This window comes from Phascolarctos cinereus, unplaced genomic scaffold (assembly GCF_003287225.1).
Source record: "Phascolarctos cinereus isolate Bilbo 61053 unplaced genomic scaffold, phaCin_HiC Scaffold_7;HRSCAF=346, whole genome shotgun sequence".
Taxonomy (NCBI): domain Eukaryota; kingdom Metazoa; phylum Chordata; class Mammalia; order Diprotodontia; family Phascolarctidae; genus Phascolarctos; species Phascolarctos cinereus.
The window spans coordinates 102,010,152-102,029,905 of NW_027556180.1; the positions used below are offsets into that span (position 1 = coordinate 102,010,152).

The window sequence follows — 19,754 nt, forward strand, 5'->3', positions numbered from 1 at the left end:
ATTAAGATATTAACATGGCTCTTGTTCAAAATAGGATTTAAGGTGGCTATATTAAACATTTCTTGCACTGATATTTGTCAGATAAACCCATTTAATGAATCACTCTCAGAGGATTTTAATAAGTAATATTAAATCAAGTTATAGACACTTTTAGTAACATTTTTATAATTGGAATAGCAGCCAAAACTGTAAGTTCTGAAACCAACTCTTTCTAGTACTTTTTGTCTCTTGCTGGGGCTTTAACTTATAACTAAATCCTATCAAAAACGCATGAAGATTCATCAAGGAACACTGAGGAGGAGTGGTCTGCTAGGTAGGATAACCAGGAAATGGCAGTATCACAAAAACCTGAAAGTGAAAAGGAGTATAGTAGGAAAAGTCATGTCAAATCAGATTCTGGAGAAAAGTTTAAGGATAAGGCTCAAGAAAAGGCTATTCGATCTGTTTGTTTTTAACTTTATTGACATTTTGTTTTTGCATTACAAACATTTATAGATTACTCCAACTCCATGAGAATTTTTTTGTAACAAAGTAAAACAATTAAGCCAAACTAGTAATACGTTGACCTCATCTAAAAGTGCATGCAACGTTCCATATCAGCGCCGCACACACCCCTCAATAAAACAACAAAAAAACTTGAATTAATGGAAATCTATTTTCTCCCAACTCTTGTTAAAAAAGGAAAAAAAATAGATTGCTTGTGACAGATATGCAGAGTTAAGCAAAACAGATTCTCTCAGACTATATACAAAAATACATATCTCATTCTATACTCTAAATATATCACTTCTGTGTCAGAAGACAGTCATTGGTCCTGTGTAATATTGCATAGTCTTGTATTGATTAGAGTTTTTATAGCTTTCAAAGTTATTTATAATAATGATAATGATGGTTAGATTTATGTAGCACTTTGTGGTTTGCAAAACATTTTACAAATAACATTTCACTTGATCGCCACAACCACCTTGGAAGGTATGTGCTGTTATTATTCCCATTTACAGCTGAGAAAACTGAGGCAGACAGCAGGGTCACATAACTAGTAAGTATCTTAGGCTGATTTTGAATTCAGGTCTTCCTGACTCCAGGTCTAGAATTCTATCCAGTATGCCACCTAGTTGCCTGCTCTTCACTGGTGTTACTTTCTAAATTGTTCTTCTGATTCTACTCATTTCTTCCTTTATCAATTTATAAATGTCTTCAGCATTATTTATTTTTAGAATATAATTATAAAATAATTTATAATGATAATAACATGTATAATATAATATAAATTGTTATTCTGCTTATTTCAGTCTGCATCAGTTCATATTAGTTTTTCCATATCTCCTTTCAGTTGACTGATTTTCCTTTGGTTTCCAGGCTTCTGCCATAGCAAAAAGAGCTGCTATATTTTTCTACCTATGGAATCTTATCTTCTTTCTTTGATCTCTTTTTGTATAGTACTAGCTGTTATATAGCTGGATCAGACAAAGGGTTCATACTGTTGAATAGCTTTTTGTGTATAATTCCGAATTGATTCTGGAATGATTGTGTCCATTCACAAGTCCAACAACAGGCCAGTAATATGCCTGTTTTCTCATAGTCCTTGTAACATTATCATTTTCTTTTGTCATCTTTGCCAATCTGATAAACATGAGGTAGAATTTCAGTTGCTTTAATTTGCATTTCTCTAATCAGTGATTAGATTTGGAGTTGTTTGTTTTTTTTTACTTATGTGACTTTTGATAGTTGGATTTCTTCCTTTGACTACTGCCTGAATATCTAGCAACACTTACTTTAAATTGTCTCTTATAGTGTTGAATACAGTTGTTCAATATGTGGGATAGTAAAATTTATACAAAAATCCTTTAACTTCCTTGCTTGATAAGCTTAGGTTCCAATGCTCTGATGGTTCTAATTAAAGGAAAATTTTAATTATTTGCTTTTCTGTGGTTTCATGTGTAAAACTGAGACTGGGTTGTTCTTTCACAAGTAATTAATAAATTTTGTCTAATCAAATCAAAAAACATTTATAAAGGGCCTGTTATGTGAAGTGTGAAGTATTAAAGAAAGGCAAATGACAATTGCTAGTTTCAAGGAGCTCACAGTCTAATGGAGGCAACAACATATAAGCAAGTGAAATAGTATAGACTAGAGTGAAAAGAAAAGAGGCCACAGGACAGAGCCTTGGATATGATTAATGAGCATGACTTTGATCAATATCCAAAAAAAAAAAAAGACTGAGATGCTTTCAGAAAAGTAGGTAGGAGAATCAAGAGAGCACAACCTAGTCATGGAAACCTGGAGAAGAGGGTAATGGACACATCAAAAGTATCAAGGTTAAGAAGAATGCGGGTTAAGAAAAGGCCAGTAGACTTGGCAGTTAAGAGTTGCTTAGTTCAGTTTGTCAAATGTAAAGATTCAATATAAGAGTTATTTTTGTTAAGACTTTTGAGCATTTATTAAATGATTCTGCAAAGTCTACAGCCAGTAGCTCTTAATTCTTTAAAGCAGAGTTTTATAATCTTGTGTGTCCCAGAACTCTTTGGCACACTATTTCGGTCTATGTACCCTTTCTCATAATGATGCTTTAAAATTCATAAAATAAAATTCACGGGATTACAAATATTACAAAGAAAATAAGTTAGTGAAAAAGTTATCAGAATATATTTTTTAAAAAGTTCTTGGACCTTAGCTTAAAAAAACTTTGCTTTAAAGTGTGTGTGTGTGTGTGTGTGTGTGTGTGTGTGTGTGTGTGTGTGTATATAAAATTCAAAAGTGGAGGGGGTTTTTTCCATAATTTTTTTTTTGGCTAGGCAATGGGGTTAAGTGACTTGCCCAGGGTCACACAGCTAGTAAGTGTTATGTGTCTGATGCCGGATTTGAACTCAGGTCCTCCTGAATCCAGGGCCAGTGCTGTATCTACTGTGCCACCTAGCTGCCCCCCCCTTTTTGTTTTTTTTTTTTTAGGCAGTTGGGGTTAAGTGACTTGCCCAGGGTCACACAGCTAGACTTTACAGTGTTTGGTCTGAGGCTGGATTTGAACTCAGGTCCTCCTGACTTCAGAGCTGGTGTTCTATCCACTGTGCCACCTAGCTGCCCCAAAAGTGGAGTTTTTTAAGGCTTCATTGCTTATGTGTTATAATAAGGGTTTCTTCTGAAAGGAAAAATTCATTTGGATTTTCCTTCAAAGTGTAAAATTAATTCTATTCTGTCCAGGTATGCTTGTGGATAATGTAGTCTGAAATTCATTAGGAGGTTTTAATGATATATTGAACCATTGGCAGCTACAAAAAAGAAATAAAGATAATTAACATTTTAAAAAGAATTTTGTATTGAAGACGTAGTTTTGTTCAAATGAAGCTTTTCTTTCTTTTGGCTATCTGATTATTTCCCTTATTCTAATACTTAATACCCTATTGTGTTAGAATTCAGTTCTTTTGCTGTTTGGGCCATGTTTTGGTTTGATTAGAGTAGGTAGTATGCATATATTAAAAGCTACTTGAGTTGTGACAGATATCAATTTCTGCATCAAACTTGAACATATTAAAGAGAACAGTTTCCATTAACACAATAGTCACTCAGCTTAAGAGCGTGTTCTGCATTATTTTTATTTTGCTTTATAGCAAACTTATAGAAACTACATACACAACCTTCAGGTATTTTTACAGACATTAATATTTAAATATGGCTAAATACTGTTTAGTTGGAGCCAAGAGTGTTGTAAGGAGTTTAAGAGTGTTAGGTTTTAGAGGAGTTAGAGATGTTTTTGGAGTTCAGTTCAAGGGAAAACAGTACTAACCAAGGTACAGAAATTCAACCCAACCAACAAGTCAGTTCCAGGAGAATGGCTTTTGTTTCAGTACTGTGTTGATAGCAACTGAAGATTTATATATTGGGTCTTAAGACTAGTGTCATCCCATTTCTACCTTAAGACATCCAGTATTTCAAGGAATGTTAAACTTCCCTTTCATGTGAGGCTGTGAAATTTTGTGTGGAGATTCAAGACTAAAGTGCAAGTATCGTAGTGTTATATTCATATTTGAAGAAAAGCTAGACTACACTCAAAGGAATATCCATTTGATACCTGTGTATTCAACCTTTGAGTTTTTTTGTTGGGTTTTTTTTTGGCAAGGCAGTGGGATTAGGTGACTTGCCCAGAGTCACACAGCTAGTAAGTGTTATGTGTCTGAGGCTGGATTTGAACGCAAGTCCACCTGACTCCAGGGCCGATGCTCTATCCCCTTCACCACCTTGCTGACCCAAGATTTATTAGTAGTATAGTATTTTCTTTGGGTCAGTTCCTAGTTCTCTTTGGTTCCAACTGGACACATAATACTTCTATCTATTCCTTTTGTATATATTCTTAAGTCTTTCTCATTTAAAAAATGATGGTATTGTCTTATTTTCATTAATCAGACTTTAAAAAATTGGAATTATATTTTACTAAAAATATTGAAGAAAGTCAATTAAATCTAATAGTTTGTAGAAATTAACCTAATTTATGTGAAATATAGCAAAATAATACTAACGGATAATAACCTAGGGTTATGTTTTCCTAAAAAAAAATTAAATAAAAGACTTCCCAATGTGGAGTTTGCATTCTAGGAGAAAACTACTTCATCAGCTTAATTTGAGTAGCCCATTAATTGTATTCATTAATTACTGAATACAGTTGATCATTGTATTTGTTTTTGAGTGCTTACTCTTTTTAACTGTAAAAAGGGAAAGAGGTCCCATTTCATGGAAGAAAATTAGGCATAGGTAAAGTAAATAATTTGTTGACAATCACAGAGCCATGGTGGAGGGTCTAACATCTCCTAATTGATTGTTGTCTTTGATGATAATTTTATCTTGATAGAAACACACGGGCAGTTGTTTGTCAAGGACATAGAAGATCTGAAATGCCTTTTCCAAGGATGTAAAAGAGACATGGCATTGTGAATAGAATGCTAGATTTAAAGTTATGAAAACTTGGGTTAAAATCCCAGCTCAGACACTTACTTACTAATTATATGACCAGCTAAATTACTTAACCTCTTACTTAACCTCTCTTGGCCACAGTTCCTCTGCTGGAAAATGAAGGAGTTGAACTCATTGGTTTCTACAGTTTCTTCAAGCTCTAACTGCATGATTCTGTGATGTATGTGTAACTTTGAAAGACCAGATCCTGTGCAACATTTTCTCATCCTGTCATTGTTGTTGATAATTTTTTCTTCATGTTTTTTATTTGTTAATATTTCTTAATGTCTTTACTCCTATTAACTCCATCCACTTATTCATTCATGAATTCATAAATACCATAAAAAAATTGAATGAATATTAAATTCAAGACATGTAGCCAATAGTTCAAGTAGGTTCTTTCTTTTTAATGTAATTTTAAATTTATATTTGTTTTAACATTCATTTTATAAAAGTCTTGATTTTCAAATTGCCCCTTCTGTTTAGCCCATCCCCCACTGATTGAGAGGGCAAGCAATATGATACCCATTATACAAGTGAAATCATGCAAAACATTTCTGTGTAAGCCATTTTGGCCAAAAAAAAAAAGGCAAGAAAAATAAAGTGAAAAACAACATGTTTGCACTCAGAATTCATCAGGTCTCTCTCTGGAAGTGGATAGCATTTTTCATCATAAGTCCTTTGAAATTGTTATGGATATTGTATTGATCAGAGTAGCTAAGTTTTTCACAATTAATTATCATTCCAATATTACTGTTAATGTACAGTGTTCTCTTTCTGCTCACTTCACTTTGTATCAGTTCATATAATTTCTTATGGGAGAATAGTATTTCACCACAATCTTATACCACAACTTGTTCAGCCATTCCTCAATTGAGGCATCACCTCAATGTCCAGTTATTTGCCAAAATAACAAAAAGAGCTGCTATAAATATTTTTGTACATATGGGTCTTTTTTTTTTAAATCTCTTTGAGGGTATAGACCCTGTAGTGGTGTTTCTGGGTTGAAGGATATGCAAAGTTTTGTAGCCCTTTGGACACAGTTCCAAATTGTCCTCCAGAATGGTTAAAGCATTTCACAACTCTACCAACAATGTGTTAGTATCCCTATTTTATTTATCATTTCTCAATCTAATAGATATAAGGTGGTACCTCAGAGTTGTTTTAATTTATATTTCTCTAATCAGTAGTGATTTAGAGCATTTTTGTGTGACTATTAATAGCTTTGATTTCTCTTTCTGAAAACTGCCTCTTCATATCCTTAGGGGAACAGCTCTTATTTTTATGAATTTGGCAAGAAATGAAGCTTTTAACAATGAAACTTACTTTACTTCATTGTTTATGGTACTTTTTAGCAAATTGTGGTTTCCTTAATTATCTCTTTTAATTAGGTCTATTTTTGTTTTTGCTTTGTCTGAGATCATGATTGCTAGCCCTGCCCTTTTTTTTTACTTCAGCTGAAACAAAATAGATTCTGCTCCAGCCCCTCGTTTTAACTCTGTGTGTTTCTCTCTCTGTTTCAAATATGTTTCTTATTAACAACATGTTGGTGTGTTCTAGTTTCTCATTCATACTGCTATCCACTTCCATTTTATGGATGTTTATTACCGTTCGTATTCACATTTATGATTAGCAGTTATGTACTTCCCTCCATCCTATTTTCTTCTGTTTATCCCTTTCTCCCCCTTTTTTTTCCTGTCCCTCCTTAAAAGTTTTTTTGTTTTTGCTTTGACCACTGCCTCCCTTAATCCTCCCTTCTTATTATTCCCCATTCGCTTTCTCTTGCCCCCTTCCCTACCTACTTCCCTGTTTGGCAAGATAGATTTCTATATCCAACTGAGAGTATGTATGTGTATGTATGTGTGTGTGTATGTGTGTATATATGTGTGTGTGTGTGTGTGTGTGTGTGTGTGTGTTGTGTGTGTGTGTATGTATAATGTTTATATGCTCCCATCTCACATTTTCCCTTCCACTGTAAAAACTCTACACATCTCTTTTATGTGAGATAATTTTCCCCATTCTTCCTTTCCCTTTCCAGTTCTCCCACTGTGTATTTCTTTCTCACCCTTCCATTTTTTTTTTAACATCATCCCAGCAGAATTGACTCACACCCATGCTCTCTGTTTATTTATACTCCTTCTAACTGGCCTAATAATGATAAAGTTCTTAGAAGTTACATGTGTCATCTTTTCATATAGTAATGTAAACAGTTTAACCTTATTGAATTCCTTATGATTTCTATTTCCTGTTTACTTTTTCATGCTTCTCTTGAGTCTTGTATTTGAATGTCAGATTTTCTATTCAGCTCTGGTTTTTTCATCAAGAATGCTCAAAAATTCTCTATTTCATTAAATGTCAATTTTCCCCCTTGAAGAATTATACTCAGATTTGCTGGGTATGTTATCTTGGTTGTAATTCTAGCTCCTTTGCCTTCTGAAATGTCATATTCTGTGCCCTCTGCTCCTTTAAATTGGTAGCTGCTAAGTCTTGAGGGATCTTAGCTGTGTCTCTATAGTATTTGAGTTGTTTCTTTCTGGATGCTTTTGTTATTTTCTCCTTGACCTGGGAGCTCTGGAATTTGACTGTAATATTCCTGGGAGTTTTCATTTTGGGATTTCTTTCAGTAGGTAGTCAGTGGATTCTTTAAATTTCTGTGCTGTTCTCTGGTTTTCCTTTATGATTTCTAAGCTCTCTTTTAACATTCATGGCTTTTAGGTAGTCCATTGATCTTTCCTTGAACTATTTTATAAGTCAGTTGTTTTTCCCATGTGATACTTCACATTTTCTTCAATTTGTTTCATTCTTTTGATTTTGTTTAATTTGTTTCTTGAAGTCTCATGGAGTCATTAGCTTCTACTTCCCCAATTCTAATGTTTAAGGAATTATTTTCTTTGGTAAACTTTTATATCTACTTTTCTGTTTGACCGATTCTGTTTTTTAAGGTGTTTTTTTTTAATTTTTATTTTCATTTCCAAATTTTCTCTCTTCTTCCCATTGAGAAGGCAAGAAATACAGTACCCATTAGACATGAAGTCATGCAAAACATAATTCCATATGAGCCATGTTGCCAAAAACAAAACAAGAAAAATATAGAAAGAGAAAAAAAAATATGGTTCATTCAGAGTCTAGACTCTTTCTGGAGGTGGATGGTATATTTCATATTGAGTGCTTCAGAATTGTCATGGACCATTGTATTGATCGCAGTCGCTAAATCTTTCACAGTTGATTATCATTAAACTGTTGCTGCTACTGTGTATGTTATTCTCTTGGTTCTAGTCTGTGTATCAGGTCATGTAAACTTCCTAGATTTTTTCTTAAAAACATACCCTACATAGTATCTTTTTTTTCTTTTAAAAAAATATTTATTTATTTATTTTTAGTTTTTAACATTTATTTCCGCAGGATTTTGAGTTCCACATTTCCTCTCCTTCTCTCTCCTCCCACCAATCCATGAACACATGCATTCTGATTATCTCTTCTGCCAGTCTACCCTCCCTTGTATCAGGCCTACCCCACTCTCCCCACCCCTGCTTTCTCTTATCCCCTTCCCCTTCTATTTTCCTGTGAGGTAAGACAGATTTCTATACCCCATTGCCTGTGTAAATTTCCTAGTTGCATGTTAAAACAGTTCTTAACATTCATTTTTAAAACTTTGAGTTCTGTACCTATTCATTGCCGTACCAATCAAACTACCAAAAAGTTATTTTATAGAGCTCAAAGAAACAATAACAAAATTCATCTGGAAGAAGAAAAAGTCTATAATATCAAAGGAACTAATAAAAAGAAATGCAAGTGAAGGTGGCCTAACTGTACCTGATCTTAAATTGTATTATAAAGCAGCAATCATCAAAACTACTTGGTACTGGCTAAGAAATAGAGTGGTAGATCAATGGAGTAGGTTAAGTACCCAAGACACAGCAGTCAGTGACTATACTAATGTACTTTTTGATAAATCCAAAGACTCCAGCTTCTGGGGTAAGACAATCACTATTTAGCAAAAACTGCTGGGAAAACTAGAAAAATGTGTGGCAGAAACTGGGCATAGACCAACATCTTACTCCCTATATACCAAGATAAAGTCAAAGTGGATACACAATTTAGATATAAAGGCTGATACTATAAGCAAACTAGAAGAGAAAGGAATAATTTACCATTCAGATCTCTGGAGAAGGGAAGAATTTATGACCAAACAAGAGATAGAGAACATTATGAAATGCAAAATGGACAATTTTGATTACATTAAGTTGAAAAGTTTTTGCACAAATAAAGCCATTGCATCCAAGATTAGGAGAGAATCAGAAAACTAGGAAAGAATTTTTGCAACCAGTGTCCCTGATAAGGGCTTCATTTCTAAAACATATATAGAACTAAGTCAAATTTATAACAATACAAGTCATTCCCTAAATGATAAATGGTCAAAGGATATGAACAGGTAGTTCTCAGAGGAAGAAACTAAAGCTATTTATAGTCATATGAAAAAAAATGTTCTAAATCAGTACTGATTAGAGAAATGTAAATCAAAACGACTCTGAGGTAGCACATCACACCTATCAGATTAGCTAACATAACAAAACAGGACAATGATAAATGTTGAAGAAGGTGTGGGGAAATTGGAACACTGATACATTGTTGGTGGAGTTAAAAAATGATCCATCCATTTTGGAGAGCAATTTGGAACTATGCCCAAAGGTCTATAAAATTGTGCATACCTTTGACTCAGCAATCCCACTTCTAGGTCTGTATCCTGAAAAGATCATAAGGATGGGAAAAGGACCCACATGTACAAAAATGTTCATAGCAGCTCTTTTTGTGGTGACCAAGAATTGGAAATTGAGGGGATATCCAGCAATTGGGGAATGGTTGAACAAGTTGTGGTATATGAATGTAATGGAATACTATCGTATTATAAGAAATGATGAGCAGGCAGACTTCAAAAAAAAAACTTGGAAAAACTTACATGAACTGATGCAGAGTGAAATGAGCAGAACCAGGAGAACATTGTACGCAGTAACAGCCACATTATGGGATGACTGTCTTTACTTGACTTGGCTCTTCATAGCAATGCAAGAATCTAATACAGCTCCACAGGATTTATGATGGATAATGCTATCTACATCCACAGAAAGAACTGTGAATTCTGACTGCAGATGAAAGCATACTATTTGCTCTCCTTTTCCTTTGTTGTTTTGTTTTATTGCTTCATTCTCATGGTTCCTCTCATTAGTTCTCATTGTTCTTTACATCACGACTGATGGGAAAATATGCTTAACATGAATGTATATGTAGAGCCCATATTGGATTGTATGCAGTTGGGGTGGAGGGGGGGAAGTGGGAGGGGGAGAAAATCTTAAACTCAAAATATTGTGAATGTTGAAAACTAAAAATAAATAAATTAAAAAACAAAACAAAAAAACCCATAAAACTTTGCATTCCAAATTTTCTCCCTTCCTCACTCCCCACCCACCCTCATTGAGAAGGTAAGCAATTCCATGTAAGTTATATATGTGTAGTCATACAAAACACTTCCATAATAGTTATGTTGTGAAAGGCTAACTATATTTCTCTCCATACTATCCTGCCTCCCCCCTTCCACTTATTCCATTCTCTCCTTTGACCCTTTCCCTCCTCAAAAGTGTTTGCTTCTAATTACTTCCACTCTCCATATTCCCTCCCTTCTATCACCTCTCCCTCTCTTATCCCCTTCCCCTCTACTTTCCTGTAGGGTAAGATAGATTTCCATACCAATTGAGTGTGTATGTTATTCCCTCCTTAAGCCAAATCTAATGACAGTAAGGCTCACTCATTCCCTCTCACCTCCCCACTCTTCCCCTCCACTGTAAAAGCTCTTTCTTGCCTCTTTTATGTAAAATAATTTACCCTATTCTGCCTTTCCCTTTCTCCTCTCTCTCTCTTATCCCTTAATTTTATTTTTTAGATATCATCCCTTCATTTTCAACTCACCCTGTGCCCTCTATATAGCTAGACATATATATATATATATATATATATATATATATATATATATATATATATATATATATTATATATATATATATATATATATATATATATATATATATATTCCCTCCAACTACCCTAGTAATGAGAAAGGTCTCATGAGTTACACATATCATCTTTCCAAGTAGGAATGTAAAAAGTTCAACCTTAGTAAGTCCCTTATGATTTCTCTTTCCTGTTTACCTTTTCATACTTCTCTTGAGTCTTGTATTTGAAACTCAGTTTTTCTGTTTAGCTCTAATTTCTCAAGAATGCATTAAATCCTTCTGTCTCATTGAATGACAATTTTCCCCCTCACAGATTATACTCAGTTTTGCTGGGTAGGTAATTCTTGGTTGTAATCCTAGTTCCTTTGAACTCTGGAATAGCATATTCTAAGTCTTCCAGTCCCTTAATGTAGAAGCTGCTAAATCTTGTGTTATCCTGATTGTGTTTCCTCAGTACTTGAATTGTTTCTTTCTGGCTGCTTGCAATATTTTCCCCTTGAACTGGGAATCCTGGAATTTGGCTATAATATTCCTGGGAATTTTCCTTTTGGGATCTCTTTCAGGAGGTGATCAGTGGATTCTTTCAATTTCTGTTTTCCTGTCTGGTTCTAGAATGTCAGGGCAATTTTCATTGATAATTTCTTGAAAGATGATGTCTAGGCTCTTTTTTTGATCATGGCTTTCAGGTAGTCCAATAATTTTATATTATTTTCTTTAGTATTTTTTTGTACCTCCTTTACTAACTTGTTAATTCTCTTTTCATAATTTTTTTGCATTGCTCATTTCATTCCCCAGTTTTTCATCTACCACTCTGATTTTTAATATCACTTTTTCCTCTTTTAAAAAAGATTTCTTGGTGGCACAGTGGAAAGAGCACCGGCCCTGAGTGAATAGAGCAGGCAGACCTGAGTTCAAGGCTGGCCTCAGACACATAGTACTCACTAGCTGTGTGACTTTGGGAAAGTCGCTTAACCCTAATTGCCTCACCAAAAAAATCCAAAAAACCAAAAACAAAAGAATCTCTTTCTTTAGCTCTTCTAGGAATTCTTGTTAGCCTTGTGTCCAGTCTGAATTTACTATTTTGAGGCTTTGCTTGTAGCTCTTTTAACATTATTGTCTACTGAGTTTGTATCTTTTTTTTTTTGGCTAGGCAGTGGGGTTAAATGACTTGCCCAGGGTCACACGGCTGGAAAGTGTTAAGTGTGAGAGCTCAGATTTGAACTCAGGCCCTCCTGACTCTAGGGCTGGTATTCTATCCACTGCGCCACCTAGCTGCCCCTTGAGTTTGTATCTTGAGCTTCTCTGTCACATGGAAGCTTTTTATGGTCAGATTCTTTTTGTTATTTGCTCATCTTTCTAAGGTATTTCTTGACTTTGCTCTTTATGTTAGAGTTAGCCTCTGCTTACTTGGGTGTGAGTGGGCATGGGGGATGAGGGAGTTTGGTCACTGTCCCAAGCTTCAGGCTTTTTTGTTTTGTTGTTTTCATGTCTAGTTCTAGGGGTCTGTAAATTCTCTGTGCATCCAAGGTGGTATGATCTTGAGAGAGGTGTGGTCTCAGCTCTCCTAGTCTGGACTCTGGTCCTTATGCAGATAGGAACCCTACTCCCTCAGCCAGAAACACTAGTGCTCCTTTCTACCCTTGAACTGTGAATAGGAACTATGTAATAGGTAACGGAGATACCAGACAGCTCCCAGTCCTATGCCCAGTGCTAGTACAGGGATCCCCTGTAATTTTTTTCTATCCAGTTATCTAGCACCCTTACCATCTCTGGGTGGTAAGTGCTATCAAAACTGCTGCTGCCTCTGTTACAGCCACCTCCAAGGCCCACAGCTGATGTTGTGGCTGTGCTGTGCTTTCTACTAGGCCCCATCCCCATGTCACAGACTTCTTATTCTAACCTCCGAAGTTGTTTTGGGCTGGAAAAAAATGTCTCCCCCTGACTTTTTCTTGGCTATGCTGTTCCTGAAATTGATTTCACATTAATTAAGGTTTTTTTTGGAGGGGAGTGTTAGGAAAGTTCTGTTTGAATGCTCCTTCTACTCTACTATCTTGGCTTCACTCCCCCCCTTCCTGCCCCCAAGCAATCACTTACCAAAAGTTACATACTGCTTATATAGCACTATTACTTTACTGTTGCTATTACTTTAAAAAATTTACAGCAGTTAAAGTATCCCTTATGCAAAAACAAAGACATAAGGAGAAACCCAACAAATTAATATCTTTATTTAAAGTTACCTTAAATGTCTACCATAATTTTTTTTTTTGGTGAGGCAATAGGGGTTAAGTGACTTGCCCAGGGTCACACAGCTAGTGAGTATCATATGTCTGAGGCTGAATTTGAACTCAGGTCCTCCTGACTCTAGGGCTGATCCTCTATCCACTGTGCTCCGTAATTGTCCCCTAATGTCTACCATAATTAACAATAACATTAGTATTGTTGAATTCAGAATACTAGTAACATAATTTATAATATAGATTCTAAAATAGCTTTATATTGTAATAAACAATTTAATGAACTTGTATATTGATTTGAAACAAAAAGGACCCAGAATTTGAACATTAATTTAAAATTGTATAGAGACTGATTTCCTAAACTGTTTATTCCCCAAGTGTTTATTTCAAATTTGAGAGACTGTATAGTGCCTTGCTTATTCATTTTATTGACAGTCTCCTTTCCTACACTATTAGCATTTACACTACTTAATTCCTTGCTTTGTTGACCTATCATATGTACTACTATCCTTTGGCTAATTAGATATAGTCTTTTGCAAACTAAACATTTAGAACCATAGAATTTTAGAGTTAAATGAGACCTTTCAAAATTTTCTAGTCTAGCACCTCAATTGAGAACCAATAGCTTTATATAGCACCATGTTTTTATTCATCTAAGAGAGGCTATTTGCAGCATGGAAGTGATTTTTGGAAATAGGTGAACAGGGCTCAAGATAGGAAAAAAGCTGGACAGCTTCATAGCAACACATGAGTTAACTATTCATAATATGATTTCATTAATTGTTTCTTTTTTAAGTGAGTTCCCAGAGCAGCAGAGTTGCCTGTGTTCAAATGTAAGTATTAAAACAATGCCAAAAATAAATGACTTTTTGATTACCCACTGTTTTGCATGGTCCATGCCTTTGTTCATCTTTGTTCACCTGTGGTTAATTATAAGTCAACTATAAATTTAAAACATTGTTCTTATTTTTTAGGAGTATAAGACATAGAGAGATTAATCGTAATTCATGTTCACTAATGTATGGGCTATTCAGTACATATGTGTACCAATTATGTAATAGTGTCCATACTAACCAAGAATGTATACCCTAGTATGATATTAATATAATGCCCTTTTACTTTTTAGAATCGAAATCACAGTCTCAGCTGCTTCATCAGGGACAACACAGACTGTTGAATAGTGAACAAAATGGAGTAAAAGACTATAATCAACCAAGACACCTTCCTCGAAATGATATCAGACAACCAAGGAATGAAAAACCTCCTCGTTTTCAACGGGACACTCAAAATTCAAGACAGATTTTAGAAAACAGTGGGTTATCTAGGAGCAGAGGTCCCGAAAGACAGAGCTCTTCTGTGGTACACGAGGCATGGACAGAAGAGAGAATTAAGAGCGATAGATCTTATACTAGAAATGACAGAATTAAGGATATTGCATATCCTTCAACTTCTCACCAGAATGATGGTGCTTTTAAAAAAAGAGATAATTCTATGCAAAATAGACCAGTCAAAGGTCCATCTTACTTGGAGGTAAAAGAAAGTCCACTTCCTCAAGAAACCATAGACCATAGTAATCAAAAGCGTGGGAAAAGGGAAAATCAAATATCAAACCCTGATCAGTTATATGAAAGGAAAACACGAACAATAAGTAACGAAGCCTTTAGTGCTATGAAAAATGAGAAACATTTTAGTATGAATGCTGATTACCCCAATTCTGTTAGAACTGATGGCTTCAGTGGTATGCCAAATGGAGAGGTTGAAGTTTCAATGAAAGGAAGACGAGTTGGACCTATTAAGTCTGCAGGATCCACTGGGGCTACAGCTTTTGATGATAAAATATTATTTTATAATAGTGGGCCCAAAAGGAGGTCTGGGCCAATCAAACCAGAAAAAGTATTGGAATCTTCTCTTCCTGTGGAATGCGGAAGAATGTGGAAACCAGGAGATGAATGTTTTGCACTTTATTGGGAAGACAACAAGGTATGGTAGCTCTAAGTGAAGTATATGGTACTTTTAATAGTACAAAATTCAAGTGAGACTTTATAGAAGTCAGCAAATGGAGGCTAAGCACCTGAGGCTTATAATTGGAACTTATTTAAATGTCAGAACCATGCAGTGTAAGCTGTCCATTCTCTTTTGCTGAATATTTATAAAAAATGACAATAAAGGAAAAATAATCAGCTTCTCTGAGTGGACAAAAAAGGTTATTATGAGAACTGTCAAAAATAATTATAAAAATAGAGTGATTAAACTTGTCTTTCAGATATCATTAAAGTTTTTGTATACTTTTCTTATTTGGAAAGTTATGCCTTCTAAAACTGGCTTGGACAGGAGATTTTCTGTTGGAGACTTTTGAACCATAAGGGAAAAATTGAGACCATCCAAGTAACAAACAACTTGTAGATTTTTAAAAAGTTAAATAGATATTCAATATTCCACATGCTTGATTTTTAATTTAATAACAAGAAGCATAAAACTTTGTTCAATAACTTTAATAAATGCTTTATGTACACATTATAAATTGGTTCTGAATTATGTTCAGAACTTGGTAGTGGGGAGAAAAAGATGGGTAGGGAAAAAGAAAGATACAAGAAGACAGTGAAAAGAAGAAAAACTGAATATGTTCTAAGGTGAGCTATCGGTCTTGGTAAAATGTTCTCGCTATAGCCAGCTAAATATCTTTAATGGGTTTTAGAATAAGTTATCCCTTGTTATGTCAACAAAAAGACTGACTACTGCTCGCAGATTTTTGACTGCTTCTTTAAAACTTAAAAGTTTTCCCAAGGCATCTCATTCTCTAAGTTAGTTATAGTGTCATTAATCAGAGCAGTTTGTTTAAGGTCAGAGTATGGTCAGTCCTTATCTAAAACTTTAAAAAGTGTTTTTGTTGTTATGGTTGTGTAAAATTGGATTTGGTTTGGGGGGGAGGAGTATGCTGGTGAATTTTTAGTTAAAAATACTTAAAATTCAATTGCTATGCGTATGTAATTTAGTTATTACACATTTTTGTGTGATTTGATTATTTAATTTCCACATAGTTTAGCAATAAAAATAAGTTTTATAAAGAAGTAAACAAAATGTCTAATGTTATTGAAAATGTTTTGTTTTTATTTAATGTAAACTTATATCAATGAATTATTTAAAACTTTAGTTCTCAGTCTAAGATTTTTAAAAATTTGAATTGTAAAGATGGTACTACCAAACTCTTAGAATTTTCTGATTATTTACAAATATTTACTGCTGTCAGTGGCAGTGAAATAAACCATTTGTGAGCACCATCCAGTCATTAAGCCCATGTCCAACTCATATTGATGCTTAGACTGACTGGCTGTAATATCTAGTTCTCTAAATATATCTTCCAACCCAGAGAATCTTATGAAGTCACAAAAATGTAGCATAATAAAATTATGTGTGAGACTGGGAGAGATGGTTTGTCTCTGTTTCTTGCCTTCTCAGTCACGGCAGACAGCTCTATTGGTCATCTGGTTTGTTATAGAAAAAGCCTTTGAGCAAGGAACATGCTCATAAGTTCATAGACAATTTATTAGAAAGACCATAAACCACAGTAATTTAAAAAAGAGAAAAGAAAATAAATATAAAATCTTGTTTAGTTTTATGATCACATAGTGTAACCCAGCCTTTCTTAAACTGTGGGTGGCAACTCCATATGGAATCACGAAAAATTTGGCAACAGTAAAAGGTTTCTGAACACACAATGACCAAAAATTAATTAAAAATCAAATGCGTAATGAATCTGAGGTGTTTTTTGGCAGCACTTGCCTGTACTTCATCTCCACTGCTGTCTTCATTCTGAACACAAAGTATGTACACTTTGTACTGTGCATGCCCTCAGGCCATTCAACACCAACAAATGCTGTTGAAACTCAAAGAGGGGTGGTGAGTGGAAAAAGTTTGAGAAGCCCTGGTATGGCTTACTCATGTTATAGATAAAGAGGTCTAGAAAGGTAAAGGTGCCTGTTCCAGTTCCTTCAGCTGTAAGTCACATAGCTGAAACTTGAACATAGGTTTCCTGGCTCTTAAGTCCATTGCTCTTCCAAATGAATTTAGCAAGTATCCATGAATTGCTTCCTATATGCCAGGCATACAGGCCCTTACAGAGCTTACTTCTGTGTGCTGGTCGATACAAAATATGGACTTGTGTAGGAAGTGGCATCAGAATGGAACCAGACTAATGGAAATTATTGGTAAAATTTGTGTGAGTAATTTTGGTTGTGCAATTGTATTGGAAGCTAGATTGTAAGTGGTTGAAATGTGAGTAAGAGGTGAGGAAGTAGCAGCAATGAATATAGATCACTTTTTCTGGTAGTTTTGTCTGTAAAATGGAGATGTGTGGGATAATATTATACTTGGAAGACAGTGTTAAGTGAAAGTTTGTTTTTTTTAAAGATGGAATGTAGTCATTAAAAAAGCAATAATCTATCCATTGATTAAAGATTAGAAGAGGAAGGGAAATGATTAAAAAGACACATTTTTGCATGGGATGAAATGGAAGGCACAAGTAGAGGTGGGAGGTTGAGAAGGTTGATCTTGTCAAGAGGAAGGGACCACCTCTTCCTTTGAGATGGCTACTGTAGCTGCTACTGGGCCAAATTCATTTCCCTTAGGTGAAAAGATTAAGTTTATGTTCCAGAGAATAGACCCAGGACCATTGAATGGGTGGAAGTTACAGTGTTGTAGGACTTTTGTTTTTGTTTTTGTTTTTGCTCAACCTTAGAATATCTTTCCTAACAGTTGAAGTTGTCTGAAAGTGCAATGAGTTGCTCTTAATTGGTGTGTTCCTCATCACTGGAAGTGTTTAGTGTCATACAGGAATGTTGTTATTTGCATAATTATCATTTAAGTACCTTGAAACTGCCAGATGAGAAAGTCTATAAAAATATTAAATACTATACTGTTCATAGAATCTTAGTGTCTGAAGGGAGCTTAGAGGCCAACTGTCCCAGTGCACACAGTGCCAATATTCTGTTGTCCATTAACATTTTATTAATTCGTAGAAATGAGAGCTAGAAAAGACCAGTTAGGTCGATTGGTTTATTCCCCTTCTCAAGGATATTTCTCAGAGCATCCAATTTTTTATTGTTTTGCCTACTATGATTCTGTATGACTAGAATGACAAGGCATCCTGAACTTCTTTACAATGAATGTTCCATAATCTGAAGAAATAGTTCATACTGTTTTTGATTTAAATTCCTTTTCTCTGTCCATCCTGTTGTTTCTTATTATTACTGTTTTGATTTTTAAAAACTTTTTTTTAGTGGATATTTTAGTTACTAATATAATTTTAGTTACCAATGCAATTTTTATGTCTGTGGTTTCTTGGCTCATTTGTTTAGAGGACTGTGCTGAAACTATGGTCACTGTTTTACTGTGTTTTTGATTAAATTAGTTCAACTTTGTACCAGCTACTGTGTGGACCGCTTCTACCTATTGTGCAAATGCATGCAGTTGATCACAGGAGGCAAGCCAGTTGGTTTAGCAGACAAATTCATCACCGTTATGGGAAAAGCATCAAAGCATAATAATACACGTTAAATTCAGTTCAGTTTAGCATTAATTAACTGATTAGTTACTTAGTAAAGTACTATGCTGGGCATTGAGGAAGGATGAGTTCTAGATTTAGTTATTGTTCTTGTCCTTATGAAACTTACAGGTTAGTAGAGACAGAAGTAGATTCATAAACAGATATAATGTAAAATATTGCCAGACAAATACTTTAGCAAGAACTCAGTAGGTAGAAAAGAAGGAGCTAAACTCTTCTAAAAACCTTCTACAATAGGTGTCTCCACTTTCTTGCCTCCCATTCTTTATAACCTCTTATAATCATTATCATTCCACTGAAAATGTTCTCTCCAAAATTACTTATATAGTAATCAGAACAATAGATAGTTGCCATATCCAGTGGTCTTTTCTCAATCCTCATTCTTCTTTATCTGTGTGCAGCCTTTGACACTTTTGATCACTCTTTCTCCTTGATACTCACTTGTTTCTAGGTTTTTGGGATACCAGGTTTTTCTGGTTTTACCATCTGTCATTTGACATTACAATTAGTCATCTGACCTATCCTTCTCTGTCTCCATTGCTGGAGACATGCCCAGATCATGCCCTCTTAAAATAGATATCCCTCAAGTGTTCAGTTCTGGGCCCTCTTCTCTTCTCCATCTATACTTCTTCACTTGGTGATTTCATTATTTCCTGTGGATTTAATTATCATTTCTATGCTGATGATTCTCAGATCTGCCTGTCTTGCCCCAAACTCTTTGCTGACCTCTAAATATTGATTGATTGATTATCACATTCATGGAAGAAAACATTGAGAATGAGGCTGTAAAAGAAGAGTAACAATAAATTGCTGAAGACTTTCTAATAATTTTAAATTTATATACTAGGTAATAGGGAGCCACTGAAGGTGAGCAGAGAAATGATATAGCTAGATCTATGTATAAAGAAGACTAATTTAGCAACAGTATATACTTGAATGGGGAGAAAATGAAATGGGAAGATCCATGAAAAGTCATTACCAATTGTTTTGGTAGGTAGCAATGAGAGCCTGTGG

The 19,754-nt window shown here is 34.8% G+C and overlaps 1 protein-coding gene across 3 annotated transcripts in view; it reads left to right on the forward strand.

The window, feature by feature from the left end:
* The window catches only part of TDRD3 (tudor domain containing 3), a 196,667-nt gene that overhangs the window by 119,357 nt on the left and 57,556 nt on the right, over positions 1 to 19,754 (forward strand). For all 3 annotated transcript variants that reach the window (XM_078147647.1, XM_021006397.2, XM_078147646.1), the window contains exon 11: positions 14,307 to 15,160. In XM_078147647.1, the coding sequence (XP_078003773.1) occupies positions 14,307 to 15,160 (854 nt within the window). The remainder of the gene's footprint in view (positions 1 to 14,306; positions 15,161 to 19,754) is intronic.